Raw genomic sequence first — 16,972 nt, 5'->3', positions numbered from 1 at the left:
AGGTAGGAAAAAATTAGGAAAAGTGCATGAAGGGTTTCTAAACTAAGTAAACTTAGAAACTCCAACATGGTATCAAAGCGTGATTGCAGATCACTGGAGGACTAAAAGACATTAGCCGAGTGGAGCAATAGCAACAAAAAACAGTTGTCCTGAGGTGACAAAAGTTGTTTCTAGGAGCGCAGAAGCCAAGAAGAGTGACGCAGAGCCAGCCAGAGCCACGTAGAAGAAGTCGGGTGTTGCGCAGAGCCTCAGAGAGGCCAGCGTTGCTGACGCAAAGGGCCAGAGGGCTAACGCAAGGCATCCCAGGGGTGACGCAGACCCATCTGGAGTGACGCAGAGCCAGCGTGAGGCAGAGAGGGGCTAACGCAGTTCACAGAGAGGCGGTTGCTAGAGTCTAGAAGGTTGCAAAAATATTACAGAGTGGAGCTAGTGAGGTACTGTAGTCAGAACAGTACCTGAGAAAGCAGGGCAAGAGGAGTTGTTACCGAGGGTTTCTAGCCAAGGAACCTGGATCAGTAGTGCAGTTGCACAAGACGATCAGAGTAGGGGGCATCTTGACAAGCAGCAGAAGGATTTCCAAGAGGACAATCAGGACTCAGAGGGAGTCCAGAAGAGAACATCCAGAGGAGTCGAACAGAGAACTTCCAGGAGGGAAGTAGAGGAGCGTCATGGCACTACATGAGGTAAGAGACCAGGATAGACTGGACGGAGCATCGAACTTCGCAGTCTAGAAGGCCAGAATCTATCAATGCTTGACAAGAATCGTTTCAAGAACTTCGCCTTGAAAGTTATAGCTATACCAGTCGACCCCAATGATAACGACAAGTACGAAGAGGCGATGGCGAGGACCAAGTGGATTATCCTTGATGGGGTCAAGGATCATGTGGTACCACATATAGCCGAGAAGGAAACAGCAGTTGAGATGTGGGAGGCTCTCAAAAGCCTGTACCAGCATACTTCTGTGCAGAGAAGAATGTTGCTCGAGAACCAGTTGAGGTCGTATCAGATGAAGAAGGGAGAACCGATTAACACCTTCCTCAGAGGACTGTATGAGATCCGAGATCAATTGACTACTATAGAAGCCATGCTAGATCAGGAGCTGATGGTGAGAACAGCCCTAAATGTTGTCTCAGAAGAATGGGAAGTATTTGTCTAGAGTATACTGGGCAGAGGGACACTTCCACCTTGGGACGAGATGTGGGCAGCTCTTCGCCAGGAAGAGATCAGACGGCAGTCGAAGATAGGTAGCAGCAACAAGGGGATCAAAGTCAAGCAGGAGGAGGAAGATGTGGCCCTAGCATATAAGGGAAAGAAGGAGAAGCGAAAGAAAAAAGATCTCTCCAAGATCAAGTGCTTCCACTATGGGGAGCTGGGTCACTATGCGACCCAGTGTCAAAGGAAGAAGAGTAAGGGAGAGTCTTCTGAGACTAAGGCAGCGCCAGCACGGGCAAAGAAGAAAGTTTTGACAGACAATGATTGTGCCATGAGTGCACATGCACCACTTGAGAAGAAGTGGGGAGACATCGAGCTGTAGTCAGACGGACTACAGGCGATGAGGGGCAGGATCCTCAAGGTACCCAGCTTCTTGGATTAGACCTTGCTACGGGAGCCTCGACGAGGAGTAGCAGGACTGGCTAAGTGGGTAGAGACAGATGCGGATGGAGTGGCAGAGAGAGCTACAGTGCAGGTGTTGACCACTACGTGTCAACTTCCCATAGTAGTACACTCCCCTTTCTTCGCAAAAGGGATAGCGCTTCAGCGATATGTCCGTGCCATTCGACAATCATCGTCGACTTGATCAATTTATGTTGTAAACCCAGTCTGCATGTGTGAATTGTAAATAATCTTAGCAGAGTTGAGTCATGTATGTAAATTGCCTAGGTGGACCTAATTTTCTAGTGATAATCTACGTTCCAGAAGGTTTTTTGTCTCACCGATCCATGATCGACAAAGTTTTCCTTCAGCCTAACCCCAAAGCCGGAATGAATTTTGTCGTTAGAATCTTAGAGGAATCCTAGTGTGTTGATCTGCTAGATTATATTTGGTCGCAGAACTGGGTGGTCTATGAGGGTCTATGTCAAATGGGTTTTCCCCTTTGAGATGTAAAATTGTAAAAGTCATGATGTAAAGTGTCTTGAGGGTTAGAAAATGTTTTAATCCCCTCATAAGTCCTAAGTCCTAGGTCCTAGGTGATTTTTCCAAAGGCTAAGTTCGAGGATCCAAAAACAAAAAATTAAAAAAATAAAAAAATTAATTAATTAAAAAATAGATAAAAATAATAATAAAATTTTAAAAATAATATCAGAAAAATATAAAATATAAAAATCAAATAAAAAATAAAAATAAAAATTTCACAAAAAATAAAAGGTTCCTTTTTGTTTTTAATAGATTTTAGTTTAAATTTTGATTTAATTTAGTTTAGATTTTTAGATTTATCTTAATCTTAGAATTCTATTTAAAAAATAAAAAATTTATAAAAATAAAAATTCATAAAAAGTTAAAAATTTTCTTTTTACCTTTTAGACTTTAGTTTAGATTAGATTTTATTTTATTTAGGATTTTAGTTTTGACTTAAAATTTTATAAAAAAAATATATAAAAATATTTAAATTTTTTTGAAAAAGCTTAATAAAAAATTGAAAATTTCATTTTTGGCGACTTTTGCAGTGTTTATGTTCCATTTCTCTATAGCTAAATGCACTTAAATGTTTAGTTAAAGTTAGCTATGTGAGAGTGGTAACTGATCAGCATTTAAATTTTATGATCATTTAAAGCATTTAATTTTCTTTAAGTTTAATTGCTAGATCATCGTTAAGGTGTTGTGTATTTATTGAAAATCTTACATTGCTCGGGTTATTTGATGATAAATGTTTGTTTTACATGGTTCATATTTCTGCAACATTTAATCATTTAATCATTAACTCCACAAGGCATTGGTCCATTAACTTCTAAATCAATTAAGTGCTTGTTTCCCCTCGTGTCTCCCAACCCAACTGGTCCCCAGTTGGACATCCATTATCCCATAGGGTCTACCCCCCTTAGCCGCGGGAGACAGGCTTAAACGGAGAGATCGGGGATCAGGGTGACAACCCCTGGTCTGAGCGTTGTCGTGACAATCCGTGCGACAACATTTTTTGGCGCCGTTGCCGGGGATACTTTATTCTCGGTGTTTCAACGACTTTTCATCATTCATCGTTCATCTTTCTATCATTCGTTTGATCCGGCAACGCCAACATTTTTTGGCACCGTTGCCGGGGACATTTTATTTTCGGCGTTTCAACGACAATCATCTTTCTCATTTCTTATCTTTTCATCTGGCCCGGCAACGCCAACATTTTTTGGCGCCATTGCCGGGGACAGAGTTTTTTTGGCCCTGGCGTTTCAACGACATTTATCATTCTTTCATCTTTCACATATCTCATTTGAGCTGGCAGAGTCAACATTTTTTGGCATCATTTGGATCTGTTCATCACCTTATCTTTCGTCATATCAGCAACTTCTCTTCAGTTCGTTTCTTGTTTGGGTGGCGACTCCATTTTCTTATTTTTCCCAGACAAGAAGCCTCCCTCATATCTACTTGTTGGTTGCTTTTTGGATCCTAGAATTAGATTCATTGTTCAAGTGGCAACTCCACTTCTTTCATTTATTAATTTTCTTGAGCAGAGATCTCTTTCTATCATCCAATTGGTCCCTCATTATTCATCATGGATTATTCGTTTAAACCATGTCATTTTACTGATGATCTCCATGATATTCCGGAAGTGGCCATTTCTAAATTACCTTTGTTCTCAAGTGGTGATTCAGTCGCTGTTAAAAGACATTTAGGCTTGTTTACTCGTATAATGATCATATATTGTAGACCCCCTCAGTATAATCATGAAGATGTCAAAATGTGTCTTTTTGTCTTTTCTTTAGAGGGTGATGCTTTGAATTGGTTTAACAATTGTCCTAAGGATTCTTTCACTTCTTTACAAGACATTGTCAATGCTTTTAAACAGTGTTGATAATATCGGTATCAGGAAAATATCGACGAGGGTCCAGAAAATATCTTATCGGCAATATCGGCGAAAATATCGACAAAATATCGGCAAATATCGGCAAGCATAAAAAATGCATAATATATTCATTTTTTTCAGATTTTTAAACATATAAAGCAATAACAACATGAAATAAACACATTGGCACATAAATATGAAGAAAACACTGATATATATGATGTCAAATAGAAATGATATATCAAAGGCGATACCAAATCCTGCTAATCCCTGATAATTGTCCATTCAAGGACTCAAATGTGGAGAACCAATACAAAATAACATCACATATATAAAAGTATCTCATCATCATGAGTTACATGTAGCATAACAAATAAAACTAGCAGCTATCTATCTACTGCCCTCTCCCCCTTTTACGGGAAAACATGATGGACTGTTTGCCAGGCCTGCCCCTAGTAGTAGAAGGCCCTGACTCTGCCTCTGCACCTAATGTCAAATAATGAGCGCTAGGCATGGAGCTATGCTCTCCTATATCTATAGCAAATGGTGTTGATGCTGATGCTCCCGCAGTGTCCTCCTCCTCCTGCTCCTCCTCTAAGTGTTGCTGCTCCTCTGACTCCGAGTCCTCCTCTTGCTGCCCCTGCTCTAATGGATCATCTGCCACTGGCTCTAACCATGAAGGTGACTCCTCCAATATGGGCTCCTCAGACTCCACCCTCCACGGAGACAATACATCAATATTGTCTAAGGAAATGGCATCTGGATCCATTGGTGATTCTATTTGCCTCACTCGAAGTCGGATGTTGTAATGCACATACACCAAATCGTTGAGGCGTGCGAACTCCAACCTGTAAGAGTGTCAAAAAAAGTAATGAGTCTTGACTCTTGACTCTTGACACTTGAAGGTCATAAATTAAAAATTAAAAATTACAATAAGTGTAATTGCTCAACTGAAGGCTTGAGTTCAAAGTTATACCTGTTGCGCTTTTTGGCGTGTATTTTCTCAAATACACTCCAATTGCGCTCACACCCTGAAGAGCTACATGTTTGACTCAAGATTCGTATAGCCAATTTTTGCAAATTTGGTGCCCTTGCACCATAGCTTCGCCGCCAAATATCTACAACAAAATAATGAAATAAAAAATTCAAAAACTTAAAAGTTAAAACATAATTAAATTCAAATTTCTAGTTTCTAATGAGTGATGACTTGTCACTTACGTGGCATGAAGAGGGCCCTTTCCCTAATGGCATCATCAAAGCCAAATAGGCCAACACAATCCTGATAACAATGTAACTCGCGATTGATTTTGCTACGAAGCTTAGGATCAGGTACCATCCTCTGAATACAGGAATGGAGCCCTTCCATCACCTCGCCATCAAAATCAAAGTTGCATTTGTATGAAAATGCGGGGTTGAGGAAGAGTGCTGCTGCATGAATGGGTCGATGAAGCATCCCTGTCCACCGACTATCGATCACATCCCATAACATCATCTGCCTATCAAGGCCAGCAGAACCCTTGTTTGCATAATAGGAACGAATGGCCTCCTTGGCCCTATCCATGCCCTCATACAAATAAGGCATTGCAGGCTTCTCTCCATCCACCAATCTAAGAACCTTTACTATAGGTTCGCTAACTGCACATGCTTCTTCTACTCCACGACAAAATGTCTCAGAGTACACCATTTTTGCAATGCCTATCCCATCAGGTCTCCTGTTGTATCTACAATTACGCCAATCATCAGACACAAACATTTGCCTCAACTCGAACTGACATCGAAGCAAAGACTGAAGAGTAATAAAGGTTGTGGCAAAACGTGTGATGGCAGGACGCCGCAACTCCTTGTTTCTAGTGAACCTCCTCATAAGGCTAAGAACAAAAGCATGGTTATAAATAAACTTGGGGATGCTCCTAGCCATATCAACTGCCTCCTTGATGAAGGAGAGTTTCCCCATATCCTCAAGCAACAAATCAAGACAATGCGCTGCACATGGAGTCCAGAACAATGTGGGATGCCTCCCCATAAGCATTCTGCCAGCAGACACATAATTAGCTGCATTGTCTATTATGACTTGCACCACATTCTGCACACCAATCTCCCGAATGAACCCATCTAACAACTCACATATCGTTGTTGCATCTTTGATATGTTCTGATGCATCCAACGATTTAATAAACATGGTACCTTTAGGACAATGTACCAAGAAATTTAGAAGGGTCCTACCCTTCCTATCTGTCCAACCATCAGACATCACTGTGCATCCAATGACTTCCCATGTCTTTTTCAACTCCGCCAATCTAGAGTTGATGTCCTATTTTTCTGCTTGAAGAATTGGCCCCCGCAACTCCTCATATGTGGCACTTTTGTACCCTGGGCCCACAACAGCAATAGCATCACACATTGGCTGCCAAAATGGATTGGTTTTCGTGATAATGAGAGGTAAATCGCTCCAAAAAATACACCTCCCCATGACTCTATCTGCTTCTTGCTTCTCCTTTTTTTTAACAAGCGATTTTATGCCAGGTTGTGCTCCAGCGCCTGTTCGTGGAACAAAAAATGATGACCTCGCACTCACACTAGCAATAGCATGTGATGGTGTGCCAGTTGTGGAGCCCCTCCCACTAGGGCCACTAGGCCCACTACCCTCTGTTAACGCTTGAGATTTCACCCTAGGCTGAGGAAGGTAAACCTTCAAGGCTACATCAAACCATTTCACCTCGTAGCTAGCCCTACGAGGTATGAGAAGGCTCTCTCGGGTCAGATTCGGTAGATCTTTCAATAGGATTAGGCTGACCAATTAAGAATAAATATTTTAGGCTAGTAAATTGATAGGGGGTTTGATTTGATGATTTGTGGGGGTTTTGGTGGCAATTGGTGGAAGTGCAATTCAAGGTGCGGGGATTGAGCACAGTTTTCACAGGGGGATCTAAGGGGCAAGGTAGGAATGAGTGCTGATGTCTTAATCTGAGATGGATGATCAGAGATGATAGAGGAGAAGCTAAAGAGGGCAAACACACAATTCGAATCCTCTCTAGACAGTAGAAAACATTAAAATTGAACAAACTAAAAGCTGAGCATGTCAAAACATGAGTTCAAACTTTACCACTTCATCTGTCCAATTTAGAAGTATAAGAGAGATGTGAAACACATAAACAAACTTACAAGAACATGTAGAGAACACACCATCAACAATCAGATCCACAAGAATCCTCAAAGATGTCTGTAAAACCCTGGCTTTCCTTGCCTTCAATTGCAGAAATAGATGCACAATATACAATGAAGCTTCCTTACACAAGAGTCCAACCATCAAAATGAGAAAGAGAAGGCATAATATAGAAGGTCAAACCTCTTTCCCCACCTCTAGGGGTCGAGCTCAGCTTCCTAGGAGCTGTTGCAACTAATTCTAAATCAGTCACTAGATAATAGACCAGCTCAACAACTTACCTCTAAAACTTAGGAAGCTTATCTATGCATTAAATATTCACTATTTACATCAAAGAAGCTTCTAGAAGTGGTAAAGAAGAGTAAAAGTATCTAATGCCATGAAATTTACACAATAATCCATCATTTACATGCCCAAATAGTCAACCAAAGTGAAAATAGTGCTTTTCTGGCCGAACTAGTCAAAAACTGGCAAATCTGGAAGTTCTGGTCGCGCCCCTGGAAGTTCTGGTCGCGCCCCTTTGCAGCTACTTTTGAGTGGGTTCCACTGATCCAAATCAGGTGCAAGATGGCTCATTGGAAAGCTTGGCCTGTCTACTTTCCATCCCAAGTGGAATTTCTGAATTTGGTGTAGATTTGACCCCTCAAAAACCATTTCTCCCAAGGTCACTTTCTGCAACTCAAAAAGTGGGCAGAAAGTCAATTTTTAGGTGTATTTTGAGCTTTTGGAGGCTCAAAACTCAAAATTAGGCTGCCCCCAAGTACTGGTAATTTTTCTTTTTGCATACCCTTTCCAAAAATGCCAAGTTTGCAAAATTCTGAGCAGCCCTTCAAAATGGTCTCACCCGGGGTGAGACCAAACCGTGGGCAAAACCTGTAATTTTACCAAAAATTTGCAAAATGCTCCAAAATTCTCAAAATTTTCAGATTTTGATGCTAGATCAAGGCGGATCAGTACCATGATGAGTGAGGAATGCCTCAGCCAAGATGCGGAGTGGATTTGTCCTTTTCTTCTTCTTCCGGGCCTCTGACAGCTCTCTTTGGAGAATTTTCATTCTCGCCTTGCAAACATGTAACCACTATGATGACCACCTTTGCCACCCTTACGAGGCCTCTGCTGTGCCTCAACCTCTGTAGAAGAAGACCGGTCATCACCTTGCTCATTAGTCTCAGTGGTTGACATGGTGTTATTGAGCAAGGTGGAATAAATAAGTCAAGATGACTGCTGCCCTGCCTGCAAAATGCTGTGAAGTATGCTGTTTTCAAGGGGAAAAATCATGAGGGACATGTTAAGGGGGGGAATTTACATAAGGAAAGGGAAAAAATATATATAAACAACAGGGAATTTTGAAGGAAACAATCACACAATGTTAAACATGTCATTCTATCTTTCATCATTTGCAAATAAACACTGTATTAGGAAAATATGTGTTATGATCACCAAGGGAAAGGACAATATAGATTTTCATCATGATGGAGGGAAGGGTGTCATGGGCATAGGGGGATAAGGCAGCATCAACTATCAACATTTAACAGGCTGCTCATTTCATTTTGTCTTTGAATGTCTATTAAGAGCATACTCTGTTTTTTTATAGCTTTTGAAATGGTCATTGATGCTTTTGGGAAACAGGGATTTTGTTATTTTGATTACAAAGGGAAGAGAAGGGTTTTTATGACAATTTGAAAAGGAAATGGGAAAGGGACTGTATCAAGGGAATTAGGGAAAATAGAGGATATTAGGGATTAGGTTTAGGGGGGATAATGGAACCCATCAACAAAGTCTGCTGCCAATCAATTTTTGTAGCAGCAATTCATTTAAAACAGAGGCAGCCTTATTTTTTCATTTGCCATGAGTAATTAGGGTTTCACTGTGTGATTTGATCATAGGGAGGGATATTCAATTGCCTAGGGAGTTTAACTGAAGGGACAAGCAATTGAATTAGGGTTTACATAGGGAATTAGGTAGGGGAAAAAACAGAGTTTTGAGGAGGGGAAAAAGATACCATGTTACTGCAAACCCTAACCACAGCAAGTCTGATTTCTTTGATGTCTATGCAAATGAAATTTTGTCATGACCTTATTGAGCTTTGAAGTCTTTGACATATACACGAGATGACCCTTTTCCTTTGTTTTTTCTGAGGCTATGCAAAATGGCAAATTTCACTGTTTTTACAATTTTTTGAGTGCATGCCTTGTCATCACTTTTTTTATTTGTTTTTTTTATAATGTTTCTTTTCATTCTTTTGCTGTACATTTACATAGGCATTTTGCTGTGTTACTAGTGCTTAGGGTTTGATCATTATACATGTGGAAAAGGTAGGGTTTATAGGGTTTGAAAGGACTAGGGTTTGCAAATAATTTAGGGGTAGGATTTGTATAATATTGGGGGTAGGGTTTGAGTATTGTTTGCAAATGAGATTAATGATAATGACATTTTAACACCTGTGATTAATCATGGGAAAATGAATGGAAAGGAATAAGGAATAAAACACCTTGAATAACAAACAAAACTACCAAAGCATATGCTTGCAAAAACCTCAAGCCAATTTAACCTATTCTTACATTGACTTCTTGCATGAATTTTATGACCATAATCCACCTTTGAAATCATGACACATTTCAAAACGATGTGATGGAGGCATACCTTCAAACCCACGAGCAAAATTTGGTGAAATTCGGGAGTTTGGGTGAGTTTCTGGGCAGACAGAGTTTTTGGTCGCGCACCTCCGTTTGGTCGCGCCTGTGTAATTTAACACAGTGCGTTGGCCTGTTTTTGGTCGCGCACCTCCGTTTGGTCGCGCACGTTCACAGCCTTGTTTGAGGGCCTTCCCGGCATCGGAATCAGGCGCAGGATGGCTCGTTGGAAAGGTATTTGAGTCTACTTTCCAACCCAACCGGAATTTTTCAATTTGGAGTTGATTTGACCTGTCAAAAAGCAAATCTCCCAAGACTGGTCAAAAAGTGTCCAATGAGGCTGCCTCAAGGAAGAGTGCTGTTGCAGTCAACTTTTGAATGCCTTCCTCAACCCCAAATTGAGCGCAGGATAGCTCATTGGAAAGCTCTTCGTGTCTAGTTATCAATTTACCCATCAAGCAAGTCATTTGGCCAACCAAGCTAGGAGAAAACTTGATTTTCCCAAGGTCACTTCAGAGGTGCCTTTGATTCTCCTGAGGCAACGGTATTCTTGACATTTCTCTCAAACCATGACACCTGTGTAAAAAATGAAGGAGGTTTTTCTTCCTTGGCATGTTGTGGACAAAAACCTCTCTCAGTTTTGAAAAATTCATCTTTGATTGCTCAGAAACAGCTTTTGAGTGAAACTTGTCCCGATGTGTGAAACAAGGAATTTTGTCGAAATGAAGCGGAATGAAGGGGACAGAGGGCTTCTAAATTCTTGGGGAAATTTTTGGGAATGGGGAGGGATGTTAGGAAGCAGGGGAAAGTGGAATCTCAGAGATTGAGCGAGGGGAAGGGGTCCAAAAGGGCAAAACACAGGCCAAACCTAGAAAATTGCCAAGTTGTAGCTAGAAACTAGGGTTTGTGCAAAAATGAGGAATTTGGCGGATCTAAGGGATGGGAAGTGTTTGATAAGGTACATGAAGGATAGGGGAAGGTGTATTAACATCAGGAAACAAGTTTTGCCGATGATTTGGCCGCCCAAGAGAAATTGGCTTTCAAAACCCTAGGAGAGGGAAATGAGCTTGCCTAGGCACAACTGAAGCATGAACATGGTGTAAAATGACCCATTAGACACTGACATGACGATGACAAACCTCTGAATGATGATAAGCTCAGCTGAATGATGACATGGACTGACATTTGGGCAAACCCTAGGCCTAATGCCTAGTGACCAAATTTTGCTTGAAGACTCACTGAAATGACAAAATTTGACCTTGACACTTCAAAATCACTATGTAAGAGCACATTTGATCACTGGAGGAAGGCTGTAAAGACTGACACTAACATTGGCTCCAATGGGGATGGTAGCTCCTTGGAGGTGCCAAGAACCTCAGACCTCTGGGAGAGCAGACCAGTGCCTTCAACCATTGGGCGATGGAGTCAATATTTCGGCAAACGACACAAGACTTTGACTCATTTATTGAATGAAAACTTGACTGAAACTTAACTGAACTTGACTCAAACCGACTCGATGGCAAACTGAAAGAACTTGAAAAACTCACTCAACCGACCAAACACAAATGACTCATGACTGACTTAAAACAAGACTTTACAAAGCTTTTTGAAGGGCAGCAGTCCATCAAGATTTGAAATCATGATGACAACCACCTGTGTTTCTTACAAGACAATATACAATCAAACTATATCAAAATGCCAATGCAACCAATCAAGCAGATGCCTTCTTGATTGATTCTCCTGATTAGATCTTCTGGTCAACAATACAAACCTATAACTGAGCGTCCAAAAACATAGCTGACCATGATCTCCTTCATCACTGAACACTGCAACAAAAACTATCACTGCTGGCTGCAACAAACTTGCTAGAGGATCATGAAAAACATGAAGATTTGCCGCTGCCACCTCCTGCTGAAAGATCAAGGTGTCTTTTGCTTCAAACTCTGATCTTCCTTCATCATGTGCTTCGATACAAGTATGCTCATGGGCTTCAAAAAACTCCGAACAAATGGATGAGCAGATCTCTTCTTGAAAAAACATTTCAGCACATGAAACATATGAAGAATCCGAATGGAAATCCTGAATGCTATGATCTTCTATGGTGTGAATGTGCTGTAGGTCATCTTCATATGATATCACAACCAAATTATCAAGTTCCTTATTACATTCTTCAATCATAAGGAAAGAAACTTCAGCTGATTCTTGACGTGCAAAAATGACATTTCTATCATCTACCATAAATTCATCCAAAGGAACTGTTTCACTTACTTGAATGAAGATGTCATCTTGCTTTTCATGAACTGACTGAATTACCTCCTCATGCAGGCTTTGCATGCTGTCTTCTTCTGTGGGCAGATCTGAAATGAGCTCTTCTCTTTCACCATCTTCAGCCATATAACAAATTTCAACCTGCTGATCTATAAAGCTGCTTACAAGACTGTCATCCTTTTCAGAAGAGGAAGAAGGTCCACCATCATCTTCTTGACCATGTGTGCACTGCAAATCTGCATTAACTTGAGCTGGAACAAGACCTCTCAAAAGTAGATCTATCTCATCTTCAGACAAAGGAGATAATGCCTTTTGTTTTCTTCTGCTCAAACAGTGATTGTCTTCATTGATTTCAAGTGAAGGAGTATACAGATTTTCCTCATACTGCTGATCCATTTCATGCAATTTCTGTTGATTGTCAAGAGGCGAAATTTTTTCATTTTCCACCATACTAAGATCTTGGTCCTGCTGCAAATTTTCATGATCGTCTCTATGGGAATCCTCTAGGTTCTCTTCATGTTGCTGAAATGGATTCTCATACAAAGCCTCCATGATCTCAACATCCATAAAATTATCATCTTCATAATACTTCTCAAGGCTTTCAATAAAATTATGTACATGGCTACAACAGTTCTGAACTAAAATCAAAGATGGATATGATTCTTTATACTTTTCAAAGAACACGGTATGAAAATCCCTTAAACAATAAATTGAAGCAGATGGCAAACTTTCATACCAGAATCGGGCTTCATCTTCCAGAGTAGCAATAAACATTTTCATCAAACAGTCCTCAGGAAAATTGATCTTTAACTTGCGAACATGCATATGAAATCTAATCAAATGTAAAGCAGCATCCTTCTTACCATCAGCGTTAAATGTGGGCAGATTCCTTGACCAATCTACCTTGGGCATCTTATTTGGAAAACCTGGAATGTGATCTCGACTCAAGGGAGCATATCTTCTTGCAATCTGATCCATCTCGAGAAATCTCAAAGCTACTGATCTCTCTGCAGTGAAGTCAGCATGAAGCACAGGTTGCTGGATTCTTCAGTGAAAGGAGTCGCCAGTGAATGATTTCAGCCTTTCAAGTGTCTGATCGTTGTCCAGTATCAACAATCAGATCTGAACTTGATACATGTACTGGGGTAAAGTGTCAATGAAGCGCTATGTTCACAAATCCCACGGAGATAGACTGAAGCAGCGTTTATCTACTAACGCTGATGTAAAACAAGAGCATTTTCGAAGGCTTCTGGCGTAACTTCAGGCTCCGTCTAAGACTTATGAAATAACACGACAATGAGCAAACGATTAATATGTTGTCCCCAGTATGGTCGCCACTATGTTAGCGCTTGAGATTTCACCCTAGGCTGAGGAAGGTAAACCTTCAAGGCTACATCAAACCATTTCACCTCGTAGCTAGCCCTACGAGGTATGAGAAGGCTCTCTCGGGTCAGATTCGGTAGATCTTTCAATAGGATTAGGCTGGCCAATTAAGAATAAATATTTTAGGCTAGTAAATTGATAGGGGGTTTGATTTGATGATTTGTGGGGGTTTTGGTGGCAATTGGTGGAAGTGCAATTCAAGGTGCGGGGATTGAGTACAGTTTTCACAGGGGGATCTAAGGGGCAAGGTAGGAATGAGTGCTGATGTCTTAATCTGAGATGGATGATCAGAGATGATAGAGGAGAAGCTAAAGAGGACAAACACACAATTCGAATCCTCTCTAGACAGTAGAAAACATTAAAATTGAACAAACTAAAAGCTGAGCATGTCAAAACATGAGTTCAAACTTTACCACTTCATCTGTCCAATTTAGAAGCATAAGAGAGATGTGAAACACATAAACAAACTTACAAGAACATGTAGAGAACACACCATCAACAATCAGATCCACAAGAATCCTCAAAGATGTCTGTAAAACCCTGGCTTTCCTTGCCTTCAATTGCAGAAATAGATGCACAATATACAATGAAGCTTCCTTACACAAGAGTCCAACCATCAAAATGAGAAAGAGAAGGCATAATATAGAAGGTCAAACCTCTTTCCCCACCTCTAGGGGTCGAGCTCAGCTTCCTAGGAGCTGTTGCAACTAATTCTAAATCAGTCACTAGATAATAGACCAGCTCAACAACTTACCTCTAAAACTTAGGAAGCTTATCTATGCATTAAATATTCACTATTTACATCAAAGAAGCTTCTAGAAGTGGTAAAGAAGAGTAAAAGTATCTAATGCCATGAAATTTACACAATAATCCATCATTTACATGCCCAAATAGTCAACCAAAGTGAAAATAGTGCTTTTCTGGCCGAACTAGTCAAAAACTGGCAAATCTGGAAGTTCTGGTCGCGCCCCTGGAAGTTCTGGTCACGCCCCTTTGCAGCTACTTTTGAGTGGGTTCCACTGATCCAAATCAGGTGCAAGATGGCTCATTGGAAAGCTTGGCCTGTCTACTTTCCATCCCAAGTGGAATTTCTGAATTTGGTGTAGATTTGACCCCTCAAAAACCATTTCTCCCAAGGTCACTTTCTGCAACTCAAAAAGTGGGCAGAAAGTCAATTTTTAGGTGTATTTTGAGCTTTTGGAGGCTCAAAACTCAAAATTAAGCTGCCCCCAAGTACTGGTAATTTTTCTTTTTGCATACCCTTTCCAAAAATGCCAAGTTTGCAAAATTCTGAGCAGCCCTTCAAAATGGTCTCACCCGGGGTGAGACCAAACCGTGGGCAAAACCTGTAATTTTACCAAAAATTTGCAAAATGCTCCAAAATTCTCAAAATTTTCAGATTTTGATGCTAGATCAAGGCTGATCAGTACCATGATGAGTGAGGAATGCCTCAGCCAAGATGCGGAGTGGATTTGTCCTTTTCTTCTTCTTCCGAGCCTCTGACAGCTCTCTTTGGAGAATTTTCATTCTCGCCTTGCAAACATGTAACCACTATGATGACCACCTTTGCCACCCTTACGAGGCCTCTGCTGTGTCTCAACCTCTGTAGAAGAAGACCGGTCATCACCTTGCTCATTAGTCTCAGTGGTTGACATGGTGTTATTGAGCAAGGTGGAATAAATAAGTCAAGATGACTGCTACCTTGCCTGCAAAATGCTGTGAAGTATGCTGTTTTCAAGGGGAAAAATCATGAGGGACATGTTAAGGGGGGGAATTTACATAAGGAAAGGGAAAAAATATATATAAACAACAGGGAATTTTGAAGGAAACAATCACACAATGTTAAACATGTCATTCTATCTTTCATCATTTGCAAATAAACACTGTATTAGGGAAATATGTGTTATGATCACCAAGGGAAAGGACAATATAGATTTTCATCATGATGGAGGGAAGGATGTCATGGGCATAGGGGGATAAGGCAGCATCAACTATCAACATTTAACAGGCTGCTCATTTCATTTTGTCTTTGAATGTCTATTAAGAGCATACTCTGTTTTTTTATAGCTTTTGAAATGGTCATTGATGCTTTTGGGAAACAGGGATTTTGTTATTTTGATTACAAAGGGAAGAGAAGGGTTTTTATGACAATTTGAAAAGGAAATGGGAAAGGGACTGTATCAAGGGAATTAGGGAAAATAGAGGATATTAGGGATTAGGTTTAGGGGGGATAATGGAACCCATCAACAAAGTCTGCTGCCAATCAATTTTTGTAGCAGCAATTCATTTAAAACAGAGGCAGCCTTATTTTTTCATTTGCCATGAGTAATTAGGGTTTCACTGTGTGATTTGATCATAGGGAGGGATATTCAATTGCCTAGGGAGTTTAACTGAAGGGACAAGCAATTGAATTAGGGTTTACATAGGGAATTAGGTAGGGGAAAAAACAGAGTTTTGAGGAGGGGAAAAAGATACCATGTTACTGCAAACCCTAACCACAGCAAGTCTGATTTCTTTGATGTCTATGCAAATGAAATTTTGTCATGACCTTATTGAGCTTTGAAGTCTTTGACATATACACGAGATGACCCTTTTCCTTTGTTTTTTCTGAGGCTATGCAAAATGGCAAATTTCACTGTTTTTACAATTTTTTGAGTGCATGCCTTGTCATCACTTTTTTTATTTGTTTTTTTTATAATGTTTCTTTTCATTCTTTTGCTGTACATTTACATAGGCATTTTGCTGTGTTACTAGTGCTTAGGGTTTGATCATTATACATGTGGAAAAGGTAGGGTTTATAGGGTTTGAAAGGACTAGGGTTTGCAAATAATTTAGGGGTAGGATTTGTATAATATTGGGGGTAGGGTTTGAGTATTGTTTGCAAATGAGATTAATGATAATGACATTTTAACACCTGTGATTAATCATGGGAAAATGAATGGAAAGGAATAAGGAATAAAACACCTTGAATAACAAACAAAACTACCAAAGCATATGCTTGCAAAAACCTCAAGCCAATTTAACCTATTCTTACATTGACTTCTTGCATGAATTTTATGACCATAATCCACCTTTGAAATCATGACACGTTTCAAAACGATGTGATGGAGGCATACCTTCAAACCCACGAGCAAAATTTGGTGAAATTCGGGAGTTTGGGTGAGTTTCTGGGCAGACAGAGTTTTTGGTCGCGCACCTCCGTTTGGTCGCGCCTGTGTAATTTAACACAGTGCGTTGGCCTGTTTTTGGTCGCGCACCTCCGTTTGGTCGCGCACGTTCACAGCCTTGTTTGAGGGCCTTCCCGGCATCGGAATCAGGCGCAGGATGGCTCGTTGGAAAGGTATTTGAGTCTACTTTCCAACCCAACCGGAATTTTTCAATTTGGAGTTGATTTGACCTGTCAAAAAGCAAATCTCCCAAGACTGGTCAAAAAGTGTCCAATGAGGCTGCCTCAAGGAAGAGTGCTGTTGCAGTCAACTTTTGAATGCCTTCCTCAACCCCAAATTGAGCGCAGGATAGCTCATTGGAAAG

The 16,972-nt window shown here is 40.5% G+C and overlaps 2 protein-coding genes across 2 annotated transcripts in view; both read right to left on the bottom strand.

The window, feature by feature from the left end:
• LOC149186606 (RPA-interacting protein A) overlaps nucleotides 1–16,972 on the bottom strand; it is a 328,511-nt gene that overhangs the window by 62,220 nt on the left and 249,319 nt on the right. The gene's annotated exons all lie outside the window — the stretch shown is intronic.
• The window catches only part of LOC149186607 (uncharacterized), a 60,222-nt gene continuing 47,528 nt past the window's right edge, over nucleotides 4,279–16,972 (bottom strand). The window contains exons 2-3 of the mRNA XM_089412363.1: nucleotides 4,971–5,112; nucleotides 4,279–4,842 (exon numbers count right to left, since the gene is read on the bottom strand). Coding sequence (XP_089268489.1) covers nucleotides 4,389–4,842; nucleotides 4,971–5,112 — 596 coding nt within the window. The 3' untranslated portion in view covers nucleotides 4,279–4,388. The remainder of the gene's footprint in view (nucleotides 4,843–4,970; nucleotides 5,113–16,972) is intronic.

This window comes from Pinus tabuliformis, chromosome 3_1 (genome assembly GCF_031772625.1).
Source record: "Pinus tabuliformis cultivar Carrire ecotype Pingquan chromosome 3_1, CPIR1, whole genome shotgun sequence".
NCBI lineage: Eukaryota > Viridiplantae > Streptophyta > Pinopsida > Pinales > Pinaceae > Pinus > Pinus tabuliformis.
The sequence above is the reverse complement of the archived record's forward strand: the minus strand, read 5'-3'. Positions and strand labels throughout refer to the sequence as shown.